General features: G+C 36.1%; 1 protein-coding gene across 2 annotated transcripts in view; it reads left to right on the forward strand.

The window, feature by feature from the left end:
• Positions 1-14109, forward strand: part of ACVR2A (activin A receptor type 2A) — a 66066-nt gene that overhangs the window by 33184 nt on the left and 18773 nt on the right. For both annotated transcript variants that reach the window (XM_050899663.1, XM_050899662.1), the window contains exons 2-4: positions 2989-3196; positions 5499-5608; positions 6985-7139. In XM_050899663.1, coding sequence (XP_050755620.1) covers positions 5560-5608; positions 6985-7139 — 204 coding nt within the window. In that variant the 5' untranslated portion in view covers positions 2989-3196; positions 5499-5559. The remainder of the gene's footprint in view (positions 1-2988; positions 3197-5498; positions 5609-6984; positions 7140-14109) is intronic.

Consider the following 14109-nt stretch of genomic DNA (forward strand, 5'->3'; position numbering starts at 1 on the left):
CTTGAATATTCTTTGCTTTTTTAATGTGTTTTCCTCTCAGAAGCTTTCAGACTTTAAGTTCAGTCCATAGGATACTTCTGGTGCTTTGCTCATGGCTTCTTTCAACAGCAGCATTTTGCCTTTTGAGATTCAGTAACAGATTTCCCAAGGACCTGACAATTTCGTATGAAAACAATTTGTCAGCACTCAAAATGGTTATAGGCGTTTCATTATAGACATACTATGCCTAAACTGGGACCCAAATAAATTTGCTTTTGTTGTAAATGCCAGCTGCCCTTCTCCTCTAAGAGTTTGATTCCTGTGGAGGGGGTGTCAGAGCTGGTTATAAGCAGATGCTTCCTCTGTGCAGTGGGCTCAGGGCTGCCTTCTTTGTGTGGTTCCCCTTCTCTTCTTCCCTTGCTTCCACCATGTTCCTGCTTTTCTACTAAGAAAGATTAATTCAAGATTGTCCTGGTATGTCCATACGTTAGTTTAGTCTGGCCAAACCTATTGCAAATGTCTGCTCAGCCCCTGGAGAAGGTATTACGGTTAGATGCTCCAGTCAGATCCAAAGTCACTAAACCAACAGTGTCATTGCTGGCCAGTTGGATATGTTGAACTCTGTCAGAGCATTAATGAATAAGAAGACCTGACTATAGAGAAGACGTATAAGGAGAATATTTGTGCAAAGTCAATTTTACTGTAGTTTCAGAATTTCATCAAATTCAGCTTGTCTATGGTCCTTCAAAGCTAGACTTGGCAGCAGAAGAAAAGGAATGGCACGTATGAGAGAAATCCAGGACTTCTGCTTTATTGCACTGACAGAACCAAATTGTTCAATCTGTTGCCTCATCTGTTTCTTGCCATAGCTGGGAGTTGTAAAGGTCAGGCCATTGCAGCACAAAGAATATAATAGTTAACATGCTGCATCTCACAGTGTTACCAGCTGGCTAGTGCATTTCTCCCATTGAACATCCAGGCTCTTTCCCAAAAAACATAAGCAGTATCCTCTGCCTATTTTGGGAATGCGTCAAAGTCAAAAGTTTCTGAAGGTGGTAATGTGGGATGCCCAGTATGGTCAGCGCTGCGCTCGACTCTGATGTCCTGTGCTGCATTTCAAGAGGGCTGCAGCAATTTTCAGTTTGAAATAATTCTCGTCACCCTGAGAGGTGCGACTTTTTTGGTCCCTGTACAGTCAGGTCTGTTTACTGAGGAAAAATTACCTTACTGTCAGCTGTGTGTGTTTTGAGGGGGTGTTCTGTGATGGAAGCCTCTCCTAGTGTACCAGTCACCCCGAGCCCCACCTCCTACTGCTGTTGGGTAGAGAGCCTGGGTGACAAAGATTTCATCCCACAGAAGAAGTCAGGGTTATAGCTACTCTGCTTGATATACCCTCGTGTAGGAGAGTGAGAAGTATGGGTATGGCTACAAGGCAACAGCTGGTGTATCAAAATTATTGTGAACATATGTGAATAAAGAGGGTAATGAGTGATACAAATAAATATGTATGAAACTGACTGCTATGGAAGACCTTTTCTGTTTAAATCTGATCTTCAGCATGATGTCTAATGTACGTGTCTCTCTGGAAAGTATCAGATGGGTGCACAGGCAGAGTAAATGTGCTTTTGTCATCCTCCTGACCCTTCCTCAATTTTGCATTGAGTCCTCTGACTCTCTAGCTCTTTGATCTCCCTCTCTGTTTTTCCATGTTTTTAATACATTCTAAATTATGAAGCTTGCATAAGGATTATGACACACTCTTGGCAATATTTGACAAGATAAAAACAGAAGTAAAAGCCAGTTATTACTCCCTTCCAGGATTTTTGTTAATGGTTTTGCATCCTAACAACCCTTTACCTTTGCAGAAACCAGATTGGTGCTTCATATCACATTAAAACTATGAAGTTAGCTCCACTTCGAGGTGCCTCAGTCTGTTAATATTTGCTGGGGTTTGCTGTAGGTTGTCAGTAGGCATTGATGAATCAATTACATTTGTATTTTAACAGACAAGTTCAAAAGTTCAGAAACTTTAAAGGATACTGGGATGACAAAAAAATAAAAATCACATGATATTGGGATAGGTTGGCTAGTCTGCTGGTCCATTCTGGATCACTAGCAGGTTTGATAGAGACTGCATCAGTGCTTTGGCCTCCAAACACCACTTGGCTTTTATTGCCTGAAGCGTGCAGGTCAGCCGTTATGGTTGATCCCACTGTGTATGTTGGGCAGGCACTGTGGGAAGGGGAGACATGGCCCTGGGCCTTCTGAGAGCGGAAGCACTTGGTTATTGAGTTATGACAAAGATCTAATGTCTTTTATGTTGCAGCTGATTGACTGGGTGGGACCACACAGCAAAAAGCCAGCCCTGTCCTTGGAGAGTGGGGACCATTGCCTCACACCTATTGGTCTCAATTCCAGTTGCTCACTTGGCAAATCAGAATGACATAAAAGATACTATTTTAGCATAGTGTGTCTTATACTTCAGTGCTTTGTGTTAAGAAGCCACATTGCAGATGAAAGCTAGGGGAAAAGATGTTGATGGTTTAAAACTGAATTTATTAGTAGGGTTTAGGTTTCTTCTAAGACGTGCTAACTGCTTTTTTGGCACATCTAACAAGATAAGAGACAAAAATGCCTTTTGGTAAATTCTACTAGCTAAAACTTCTTGTTTGGCTAATATTGTAACTAAATCTTTACTGTTCAGTATTTTAAATTTTCTCTGCTGTTGCTATTCAGGGAAAAGTATTGCCATAACTTCTTCTTTATTTCTTCAAATCCTGATAAGTTATCGAAGTCACTGTATGCCTTAACAGAAGATCTTTGTTTTATGTTTCAACACTTACTTGGAATGCTTGTGAACTTTAAATGTTTTCTTTATTAAAAAAGAGGAGGGGAGAGGTCATATTGATGCAAGTGGTGTATGATATTTTAGTACATCCTGGTTTTGACTGTTCATATCTCATTCTTCAGAATACCATTTAATTGTGACTTACTTTTCATTCCTAAAAGGTGCCATACTTGGCAGATCAGAAACACAAGAGTGTATCTACTACAACGCTAATTGGGAAAAAGATAAAACAAATCGCAGTGGTATTGAACCTTGTTATGGTGATAAAGACAAAAGACGACACTGTTTTGCTACATGGAAGAATATTTCTGGATCAATTGAAATTGTGAAGCAAGGTTGCTGGCTAGATGACATCAATTGTTATGACAGGTAAGTGAGTTTTCCTATGAATTTTTAATTTATTTGTAATTTTAAACTATTTTGCCTGTCCATAATTTATACATCCTCCCCTCTGCAAACAGTATTTCAGACAAATGATAATGCAGTAGTCTATGAATAGTTATCTTGTTTTCAGACGCATACACGCATACACACGTGTGGGGCTTTTTTTGGCTTGCTTACCTGTATTTAGGGACCCAACTTCATCCAAGTACTTCGTCTTGTTTGCAGAATAGCATGTTTTACCTTCTCTTTATTAAAAAACAAATTACCTTTCTCTATATTAAAAAAAAGGTGTTTAATTTAGTCTTTTTCAGGCCATTAATAATAGATTTTTCTAATGACTTGTTATTGCCAAACAATGCAAATACAGTTATTGAAACCAGAATGCAAAATTCTGTAGTTCAGTTTTCCAAAGTCTTTGGAGTAGGAAAGTCAGCACTTTGCATCTGCTCTTTACTTAAACATGGAAGTATTTTGCCAATTTATTAAAAAGCTCACCTCAGTGGCAGCTCTAAGAGACATTGAATATTCTAAAATTCCAGTCTTTTTTTTTTTTTTTTTTTTTTTTACAACAGATGGTCTAGCAGGTACCCGTGAGCAGTAACAGCAGGACTTGGGGTTTGTTAGATATTGGCTGAATAAAGGTCATGACTCTCTTAAGAAATGGTATTATAGTTCTTTGAAGTACTGTACTAAGTTTTTTATTTGACCAAAACAGTTATTGTTTGGAAAGGGAGAGAATTAAGAAAACAAATGCATAATAGTTCTTCATTAAAATATATTTAGAAAATATTTTTAGCAATATTTTAGAAAATTTTCCTTCTTTGTTTCTTAAATGTTGAATCAGTAGAAGAAATCATTATAGTAATTTCTGCCAAATAAAGTTTCCCCACATACTAGGATGTTTTCTCCTTTAATGACAGTTTAAAGCTAAGTTGAACAGTAGTTCCGATTTATCTGTTTCTCGGAGAAGTAGCAAAGCATCTGCAAGCTTGCTTGCACAGCATGATTGAAATTCAGCTATGCTGGAAGGCGAAGGATGATTTTAAAAAATCTTATTTGTTGCTACTAGTATCTAGTAACTGTAAGTCACTCAGGATGGGAAAGTACTTTCTTGGTTTTTTTAATCTGTTCTTAGTTGTAGCTTTGGTGGGGGTATGTACAATTTCTGAACTAAGTTTATTTCTGCTAAAGGATAAACTTTTAGGATGGAAATAGAATTAGGTTTTGTAGCATTGTTATCCCACTAGTTTCACATGCATCTTTGAACAGTCTAAAAAAAACCTGATACTAAATTCTCCCTTGAGCAAAGAAAAGAAATTGGAAGAAGAAATGAAATGCAGGAAGGACGGTAAGGAAATAGTTGAAAACTGAGTAAAAATTTGTCTGGCTCTAAGACCTAATTAACTGTAACTTGTCATAAGAATGCATGCTGCCGTGTTTGTCTAAAATATCCATTAAACAAAATCTTATCTATGGGAGTGAAGAGTGGTTTACTAAACAGGGAGTTACAGTATGATGAACTCCAAACAGCAGCAGATTAAGAACATCAAAGAATAAATGTTTCATGAAAACATTACAGTGCAGTGTAATTGTAATAGCTGGTACTATAAAATAACCCTAATTTTTGAAGATGAACTCAAAACTCTTTTGACAATCTTCAGCTGTATTTAAAATCCTCAAATATTTCTGCAGGATTTTCAAATTCTTCTCTTTCTGCTGTCAAGTTGTCTCCTGCATGATGCCTGGTTTTTGTTTTTTTTTTTCACCTGACTTGAGTAGTTACAGCTTATTTGTTAATAGAACTCCTTTCCTGCAGTTAATTCATTGAGTGAAATAAGCCATGTCCCTGAGCATAATGTAGGCAGGGGAAACTAGAATTTTTATCTTTTTTTTTCTAAAAATAAAATTTACCAACTCCCCTTCCCGCTTACCTCCAACCCATGCAACCCTGTACTGTGAGTTTATGGTTAAATGCTAGCCATTTGATCATCTGTCCTGTTTAAATCTAGATTGTGAACTGTTCTTCAGTATCCTGTGGGTGGTTTTCTTTAACTTTGTCTTAAAAATAGCAAAAATGTTCTGTTTCAGTTTTAATGATATTTCACTGCAATATAAAACAACAAAATTTTTATTTTTTTCTTCAGCTTTAACTCTTGTTTGGGTAGTATGTTATCCTGGATGATTTAATGAAGTTCACTTTAAATTTTAAGTGTGAGTGTATGTTTTCTCTTGAACAAAAAACTGCCCAACTTAAGATTAATATGTTTTTTATTATTGTATTTTATAGGAATGATTGCATAGAGAAGAAAGACAGCCCTGAAGTGTTTTTCTGTTGTTGTGAAGGCAATATGTGTAATGAACGCTTTTTCTATTTTCCAGAAATGGAGGTCACACAACGTAAGTTAGTCTAACGCATTTATGAAGGAACTGCTTAGCAGAGTTCAGAAATATTTAACGTTGTGCATGTTCAGGAGGTAGGACTTTGTTGTGGTCAGTTTTTCCTGCCAGAAGGTTTCTGATTCCCGGGTGATAGAGCGCTGTGTGCATTCACATAAAGAGCCTAGAAAATTGCCAGTTCATTTCTTCAATTTTGAAAGGTCTCTATACTAGAAGTAATTTAAATTGATAAAAGGTACTTCAGCTCTTTTCTAAGGGTGAGAAGGAAGGATAATCTAAAATAATTGGCTGTTTTAAGATACAGAAGTTACTGTCAAATCTTACCTTAATTGTATAGTTAAGCTTCTGTAAGTGTCTATAAATCTTTGGGCTAAAAGCTGTATCATCCTTATATGCATGTACCAGCCTATGAATGCTCCTCTTCTTGAAACAATGCTCCCACTATTTCTTTAAACTAATTGGACCTTTGAGTTTCTCTGTAAATTGACGGAGTAACCTTTAAAAAGAGGGAAAGAATTTCCTCCCAGGTTACAAAGAAAATCGGATAGCCAGACTTAACAAATAATTGTTTTAAAAAAAAGAATAACTAAAATATTATTTGATTATTCTTGCATATCTTCTTCCAGTCAAGAATCTAATCTTTGTTGGAAAACTGAATAATGTTAATAACTGAACTGAAAACAGCAAATGTCTTGTGTACCAAATAGCCAGAGGAAGTTGTTTATGAAATTAAATAACATTTTCTATGAGATTAAAATAGCCTTTGACCCAAGAGATATTCTTGTCAGTTTTGTCAGTGATACTGCTAAGGCAATAATTGACATTCTTCTTCATTCTCATGAAACCTCTTTTGCCCCTGTACCAGCTGCCTCAGAAGCAGGGCTTCTCTGGAGCCTTTCTGGTGGTCCTGTGGAAGTGTCTTCACCTAGAGAGCTTTTACTTAAAGCAAATCAACAGAGCATAGAAATGTTGGCAGATTATTTCTGGCCTGTTCCACTTATTAATGACATCTTATTGTATACATTCCAAAGACTAAACCTCTGTATTGATTCTTTTTTCATTCGTTAGGTGATGGCATTCTTGCAATCTTTTTAAAATAAAAACACCTCTTACACGCTGTAGATAGGTGGAGCTTAGAAGCACAAAAAAGTTAGATGTGCTGATGTGTAAATCTGGGAATTTAAGTTATTTCTGCGCTTTCCAAAATGCTACCTTTTAAATACGTGTCTGTTTATATTAGAGTATGCTATTTAATCAAGTATTGTTAGCCTGTTGTGCTGAGGGCAAGAATTTTTAGAAAATCAGGATGCTAGACATCTCAAGCACTGGACAATTTTTGTTTCTTAAAAGCTGTGTCTTTTTTTTTTTTCCTTCAGCAACTTCCAATCCTGTTACACCTAAGCCACCTCTGTTCAATACCTTGCTTTATTCATTGGTGCCTATAATGGGAATTGCAGTGATCGTGCTCTTTTCATTTTGGATGTACAGACATCACAAGCTAGCGTATCCTCCAGTACTCGTTCCAACCCAAGTAAGTCGCTGCATTATGATTTTGTTTTTTTGAATGGTAAAACCGTTTTCTGGAGAGGAGAAGAGAGAAAGGGGTCTGCATCTGTCACATGGCTGAAGTCTTCTGTTACTTTCCTGGTTTAGAGGTGCTAATGCTTGCTATCCGCAAAAGCAGAAAATTAAGCTTTACTTAAATAGCCTTATCTCCTTTAATTAATTGGTCTTTGATGAATGTATGAGCAACTACTTAATGTTTTTACACACCTGTGTGTTTGGGAGGAGAAAAACTAAACACAAAACTTCAGATGGTGAAGATGCAGTATTGCTGGACAGCTGTGGGAAGTTTGTACTCCCGCATAGTTAAAAGGACTGTTTGTCTGAAAGTTGTGTACAGCTGCGCTCAGGTGCTTACGGTTGAGCTTTATGTAATCCTTAGCTTAAAACAAAAATGAAGGAGAGATGCTAATTCATAATGGCAATTTGCAGTGAATAGAAAACAGTAATCAGTAGAAGCTTAGCTATTTTTAAAAAAGCAGGGAACTGGAATACAGGTATCAGTTAAAGGGAATGTAAAGAAAATCTTCAGTTGAAGCATAGTTCCAGGGCTTAGCTCAGCTCGTGGCCTTATCTTTTTCCTCTTCCTTGTTTTGTCTTAAAATGTTTCAGTTTTAGCAGTGTTTGTGTTTTACTTAGAAAATATTATGAGATTGTGGTCTCCAGACTTGAAACATAAACTGGTTGTGTTGCATCAAAACAAACCTTCTTTGGCTGCATCTGTGTAGTTCCTGCTGTTTTCAGGCTCCAGCTGATTCTGTAGGTGTACTTAATACTAGAATTCCTCTTCCTTCAGTTATGTCTAGAGATTTAATTGAGATTAGAAGGCCTTTATGAAAAGAATTAAGACACCAAATTCTTCAGACTGAAGTAGGAAAGATGAACAAAATGTGGTAGTGGAAATGGAGAGAGAAAAAATTTGCCCAGGGTCCCGCAACACTTGGGTTTTTACAGTAGGAATTGAACTTGAGCTTCCTAACTCAGTGCAGTGACCACTCGGAATACATTGCCTCTCATACGGTGATGATACGATGATGTTATTTATGATTAAATAAAATTAAAACACTTGTTATTTTTGGTAGGATTGCATTTAAGAAGGATTTACATGTATTTGCTCTGTATTGTAAGCTCCTGTGATATTTTCAGTGTTACTGCTTGACTTCAGGGTGTTCCAGGAAGCAGTATTGCCTGTGGTTGATAAATAAAATTGTTTTGGTTTCAGTTTCATAGCAATAGATAAGAAAAATTTGGGGGGAGGCAGTGGGCATATGTTCTTGCCAAAGGAAAAGAACATAATTTAGAGGAAAAAAGTATGTTTCCTGTCCTTGCAGAAAGTATTGCAGATCCTCAAACTTCATGCAATCTGTTAGCATAATTATTTCATCCATCTCAATTTTTATGTATTTGGGACTTTACATCAACCTAGTAGTCTTCACTGTAAGATCAAATTCATAAATGCTAGTTGTGGGAATAATTTCAGCATGTGATTTCTTTTCTAGATTTAAGTAAGTAATGGAGAAAGTGATAGAAAAGCAAGCAAATGTTAAATACGTGCAACATCTCAAGAACATTAATTTTGATATTCTTCCTCCTTTTTACTGCAGTTCTTTTATTGCATGGTTTGTGTTTGGTACAGGAGTGGACACGTCATAAATTTTTAATAAATAGGGTAATAACCTGTTTTGTTAATGCTCAGATTGTATCTGTTGGGATAAGTATATGTTGGTGCTTGAGCTAGTTATGGTGTAATAACATTTTCTTATCTTGTGGTGAATAGGCATTAAGGTTTGATGTGGAAAGTCAGGAAAAGCTACTTCTGCCTGAAAAACTAAATGAAATTATTATGGAAATAGGATGTATAAATATTCTCCCATATGCAGCAGAGCAGTATTTCCCACTTTAAATTTGATTAGAGCTGATTTGAACAGGAGGCAGAGGAAGCAGGAAGAGAGGGAAAAGTATTAGTAATTTTATAACCATGAAACAAACATTTAAATATTTATGCAATTAATATATTAAATATTAATATTATATTTAATAATTACTGCATGAGTAGAGTTTGTAGGCAAATGGATTCTTTTCTAAATCTTTCTGTAGCAAATGGTAGAATGGATAGATCAGATGTATAGCAGATACTCACTAGAAAACAGGGATTTCTCTGTATGAGATACAGGTAAAGGTTATCTCATTTTACTCTGTTTATTCCCAGAAAGCGATGGGAGTACTTAGGTGCAGTATGCCCCGGTACTAATCTTTCTTTCAGTAAAATTAAAGGGTAGATGAGGAATAAGCAAAAGATAAAAATGAGGAAACACTGAAGAATGAGAAATGTTGGAAGAATTAGGAGAAGAAGGGATAAGTAAATAAAAAAATCAGAGAGCAAAAGGGAGAGAAATTATTTGGAATATGTCAAAAAACCGAAGAAATATGCTAGAAGAAATTTTGAATGTACAGTGAAATATAAAGCACAAACACCTGAGAAAATGCAAACAACTTCATTTTCTTTTGAAAGTAAAATTGTTTCACGGTACGTGCACATATCAGGCAGGCAGTTCCTACACAAACTAAGCTCAGTTCACAGCTATGTGGATTAACTTAACTTTATATTGCCTTTGAATGTACAGATAATTATTTTAAAATCTCATGTAGTAGAATTAGTTTGTACGTTTGGTTTAAGACTGGAAAGCAGTAGATATTTTTGTTTGCTCATTACATGTTTCATTCTTGCTTTCTTTCAGATATTTGGGTAGAGAGGTCAAGGGGCTTACTAGAGTAGGTAACTGCTGAGACGCTCCTTGCTGGTATCAGAGTCAGAAGTGCTCAGCGGGTCCTGAGGCGTGGGTCCGGGACAGCCACGGCAGAGCTGTGTGCTCCGAGGTGCCGCTGCCAGTGCAGGGACCTGTCGTTGCTCCTGCCGCTCCCATTAGTCTTGGCTTACGTACTTCTTTGTCTCTTGTTTGTGCTGTTAACTGTATGCCTCACTTTATTGTGTGGGGTGCTATCTAGTTAAAGCTGTCAAATTTTATAAAATCTGTCACTATTTAAATTCTTAAATGAGTTGTTAACAAATCTAAGTTTGCTAAATACATATGTGTATATGTAAAATGGTTTGAAAGAACTATTTCATTTTCTTATTTGTATTTGATTTAATCATGCAGCAAACATATACTCATATGTCTGATCAAATTTACAAAAAAAATGGATTAGCATTCTAAATATTTAAATCTGTGTATTTTTATATAGAAAGAGTTACTCTCACCCAGTTAATTTTTACTCATGAGCACCAGGTACACTGAAAATGAAACACTACCATCTTTGCAGACAAAGGCTTTCACTCTCAAACTAGGTGTAGTTTAGATTTCCCCACAGCGTCCTACTAATATTCCTGGTAGAAATATGAATGCGGATGGCAAGGAGTTGATAGGTTATGCTCATTTATTTTTTACATCTCTTGAGCTTGGGCCAGAGTTGTCAGTCAATGCTAATTACAACTGTGGTGTTACCACTCTGTCATCTGATAGATAGGACCATAACCTATTTTATAGCATAACTGACACAAGTAACACTTTTGTTTTTTATCAGTTCACAGAGCTGTGGCTCCCAACATTTTACATCCCTACTGTGCAAAGAGAGATTAACCTCTTGTACTTTTTGTTGAGTGCCCGAGTTATGAATATCTTACTGGATCACAGAGTTGCTTTTTTTGTTTTGTGTTGTTTTTAAAATAAGAGTCATATGTTGAAAGGGTTGGAAAAAAGCTTTACAGATTCACATAATGTCTTCATAGCCTATTTTTGTGCTTTCTTCTGAAACGTTTGAAATTACTTGGGTCAAAGTGTTTTTAATCGCTGAGCACAAGAAAGCCCTGGTCTAGGCCTGTTTGGTGTTACCAGAAATTTAAAAACTCAGAATGGACAGATCCTGTCTATTAGAGTGTCCATAAAAGCAAGCTTAGTTGCTAGGAATTACCATTTCTTTTTCTCCTCAGAGAGGAGGATTACATAGTTGAAAAATACGATTACATCTTCTGCTTTTAAACTCCTACGTATCACTTCCTTTGAGCTTTTCACCCGGTATTCCCTATGTTGAGCACAATAATCTTTTATGTGCTTCATTTTGGGGTTTGTTTCTTTTTTTTTTTTTTTTTTTTTTACCCCATATGGATGAACCTCACTGGTCCTATATATATATATGGGCAACATTCCTTGTCTTCAAAGTCACGTGCTATGTGAATCAAGAATTAAGAATAATTGAAGCACGTGTATCAAATATAAGGAGGTACTGATCTTATCATCCCTCTGGTCTCAAAAGGGTTTTTTTGAGCATAAAAAAAATACTCAGTGATTTTGGTTGATGGCAGTTTTGGTATGGCTCCCTTCGCTGCCATACCATGATAGTCTTTCTTCAGCGTATCTTTTCCTGAAGACACCCAAGTATGAATAGATCTTTGTAGCTACGTCATGGTTTTGATATTTCAGTTTCAGCTGTAAGAAATTAGAATTGAAAGCAGTATCACATAATGTGAGGTGAATAATGATGAAGGAGAAAAATCTCTAGCAGTGGCAGATGCAAGACGTATTCTGAACTAGTGACTGCAGGTCCGACTGCATGTGTAGCAGTGGAAAAACAAATTCTGTCTTGGAAACTAATAGGAAAAGAACATAAAACAAGCACTGCTCCTTGCTGCAGTTTTTAACCTCAGACATCTGGTCTAGGCCACCAGCCCTGTGCCAAGGAGTTTGGTGAGTGTGTGTGTGTAACTTGAATGGTTTGTTTTCAAAAAAACATAAAAGTAATTAGTAAGGGGAAATTTTTTATGGTTGGCATTGGAAAAGATTTTCATTTATTGTTTTTATTCTCTAAATTAACTTTTAGCACATCAAATAATCTACCTGGTGCACTTAAAATTTCTGGGATAATCTTTATCCCTCTGCCACACTAGGAAAATCACAGTTGGCTGCTGAAGAAGAACGAAGAAATTAAATCAAGCAGGTTTTTTCCATTTGTGTCTTCCAGCCACATTTTTTTTTTCTTGTTGTTGTTAGATATTTTCATAGAAACATTGTAACACTTGAAAAATAAAGAATAAGAAAGGGAGAGGTGCTTTTACAAGGACTTATTCCAAACCCAGGAAGATTAATACTACTTGAAAAATATATGGAGGAGAAGCCAGGTGCTTATATAAAATGGGAAAAGAGATTGATCAACAAAGACAAGCTGGAGCTCAGAAAAAGGAAGAATTAAAAAAAAAAATAGATAAAGACTGAGTTAGAGCTTGTGGCTAGTTAGGAAGGAGTTAAGGTTGGGTACATATCAGTGGTTAATGAATGATTAACATATAATGAGTGGCAGTGTTGATATTAAAAAGGAATAGCTGAATGATTTCAAGATTGGGACTGCTAGATGTGTGCGTGATTTCACGTTCTCTAATACTGCATTTCATATCTTTAGGACTAGTAGGAATTTCTTCTATGATTGATTCCAATCAATAGCTGGAATGACACAGGAGAAAGATCTGGTGCTGTCCTTTGATTGTGGTACTGTGAGGAACAACCATGATACGGTTGTTTAAAGGAAAAAAAAACCCACAGGTATAGGGATACTGTGAGAATGCAGTAGGAAAGTTGTTATAGATAAGGAGTCCTTAATGTGTAGTAGGTAAATAGCTTGTAACTGTGTCTTTTTTTTTTTTTTTTTTTTAGAATTCATGGGCTATTATAAGTAGTTCCTTAAAATCTTTATCAGAGGGAAGAATTTGTATGACAAATAATTGAAAACCAAGTACATAGTGATGCATGCTTTTTCAATGCTCAGCATACAACCAGACGTCCAGAACTTTGGTTCTAAATCTTGATAGCTTTTAAAAGAAGAATTTTTCTAAAAAAGTACTTTCCTGAATTCTCAGTTAGCTTTCAGAATGGGCTATCTCCATTTAAATAAATCTTCAAGAGGTAAGAAAATACAAATCCGGACTTATGGTGTCTTATCCTGAATGGCAGCCTAAAGGGAACTTTGTAATTAAAGTACAATTAAAATAGGAAAAAAAGTTTCAAATGTAATTCTATAGTGAACTTCAAGTTACTTTGTGCTTTTGCATTGATTCAAGCAGAGCATTGTCTTATAAACTGTATGCTTTCAATACTATACCTTATTCCTGGCGTATTAAAAAGTTGGTTTACTTTTAGGAGGAGGGCAGCGCAAGATGATGTGTATCCATCTGATAAGGCTGGGTGTAGGCAGTACTTTGTGTCTTATTCTCATAAATGTTGACTTGGCATACACGCATTTAACAACTGACAAGACACTGAAGGCTTTTACAGCACTACACTTAATTTACCTTGAAGAATTTCTCTCTGTTGTTCGTTCATTGTAAACAGTAATATTCAAAATAATCTATATTATCAAGATCACGTTTAGATTATAGTCTTAGTGCTTTGGAACAATCATAGGAAGTCTGAAATACTGATCTCGGTGAAGTCTGCCATCAGGTACTCTACCTTCAGGAGCTTTTTAATAATTTTCCATAATAAAGTCTAGTTTGCTGCATATCCTCAGATATGCTCTTCTGAATGTTTTAGATTGGCATCTTTTAGGTAATCTTTTAGATCACTAAAAGGATGCGAATTACACACTTCACAAGGTATAAAAAAGTAATTCATTTTACCTTGCATTCTCCGAAGAGGCTGACGGACCGTGGGTGAATACGCAGATGTCATATTTAGAGTACTAGGTAGGAACAAATGTAGGAATCGGAGCAATACATTTGTAATACAATAATTTACATTTATTTTGAACACCATGTTTATAAAGATTTTTGTGACTTGTTTGAAGTTCAGAATATGGTTGTGGATAGCCCAAATTTTGGAAAAGACCATACTGTTTGGGTGTTTTTGGTCTAATTGGTTACAAATATTTCCCTAATCCCTGATAAAACCTTT

The sequence above is a fragment of the Gymnogyps californianus genome, chromosome 7, assembly GCF_018139145.2.
Source record: "Gymnogyps californianus isolate 813 chromosome 7, ASM1813914v2, whole genome shotgun sequence".
Lineage (NCBI taxonomy): Eukaryota > Metazoa > Chordata > Aves > Accipitriformes > Cathartidae > Gymnogyps > Gymnogyps californianus.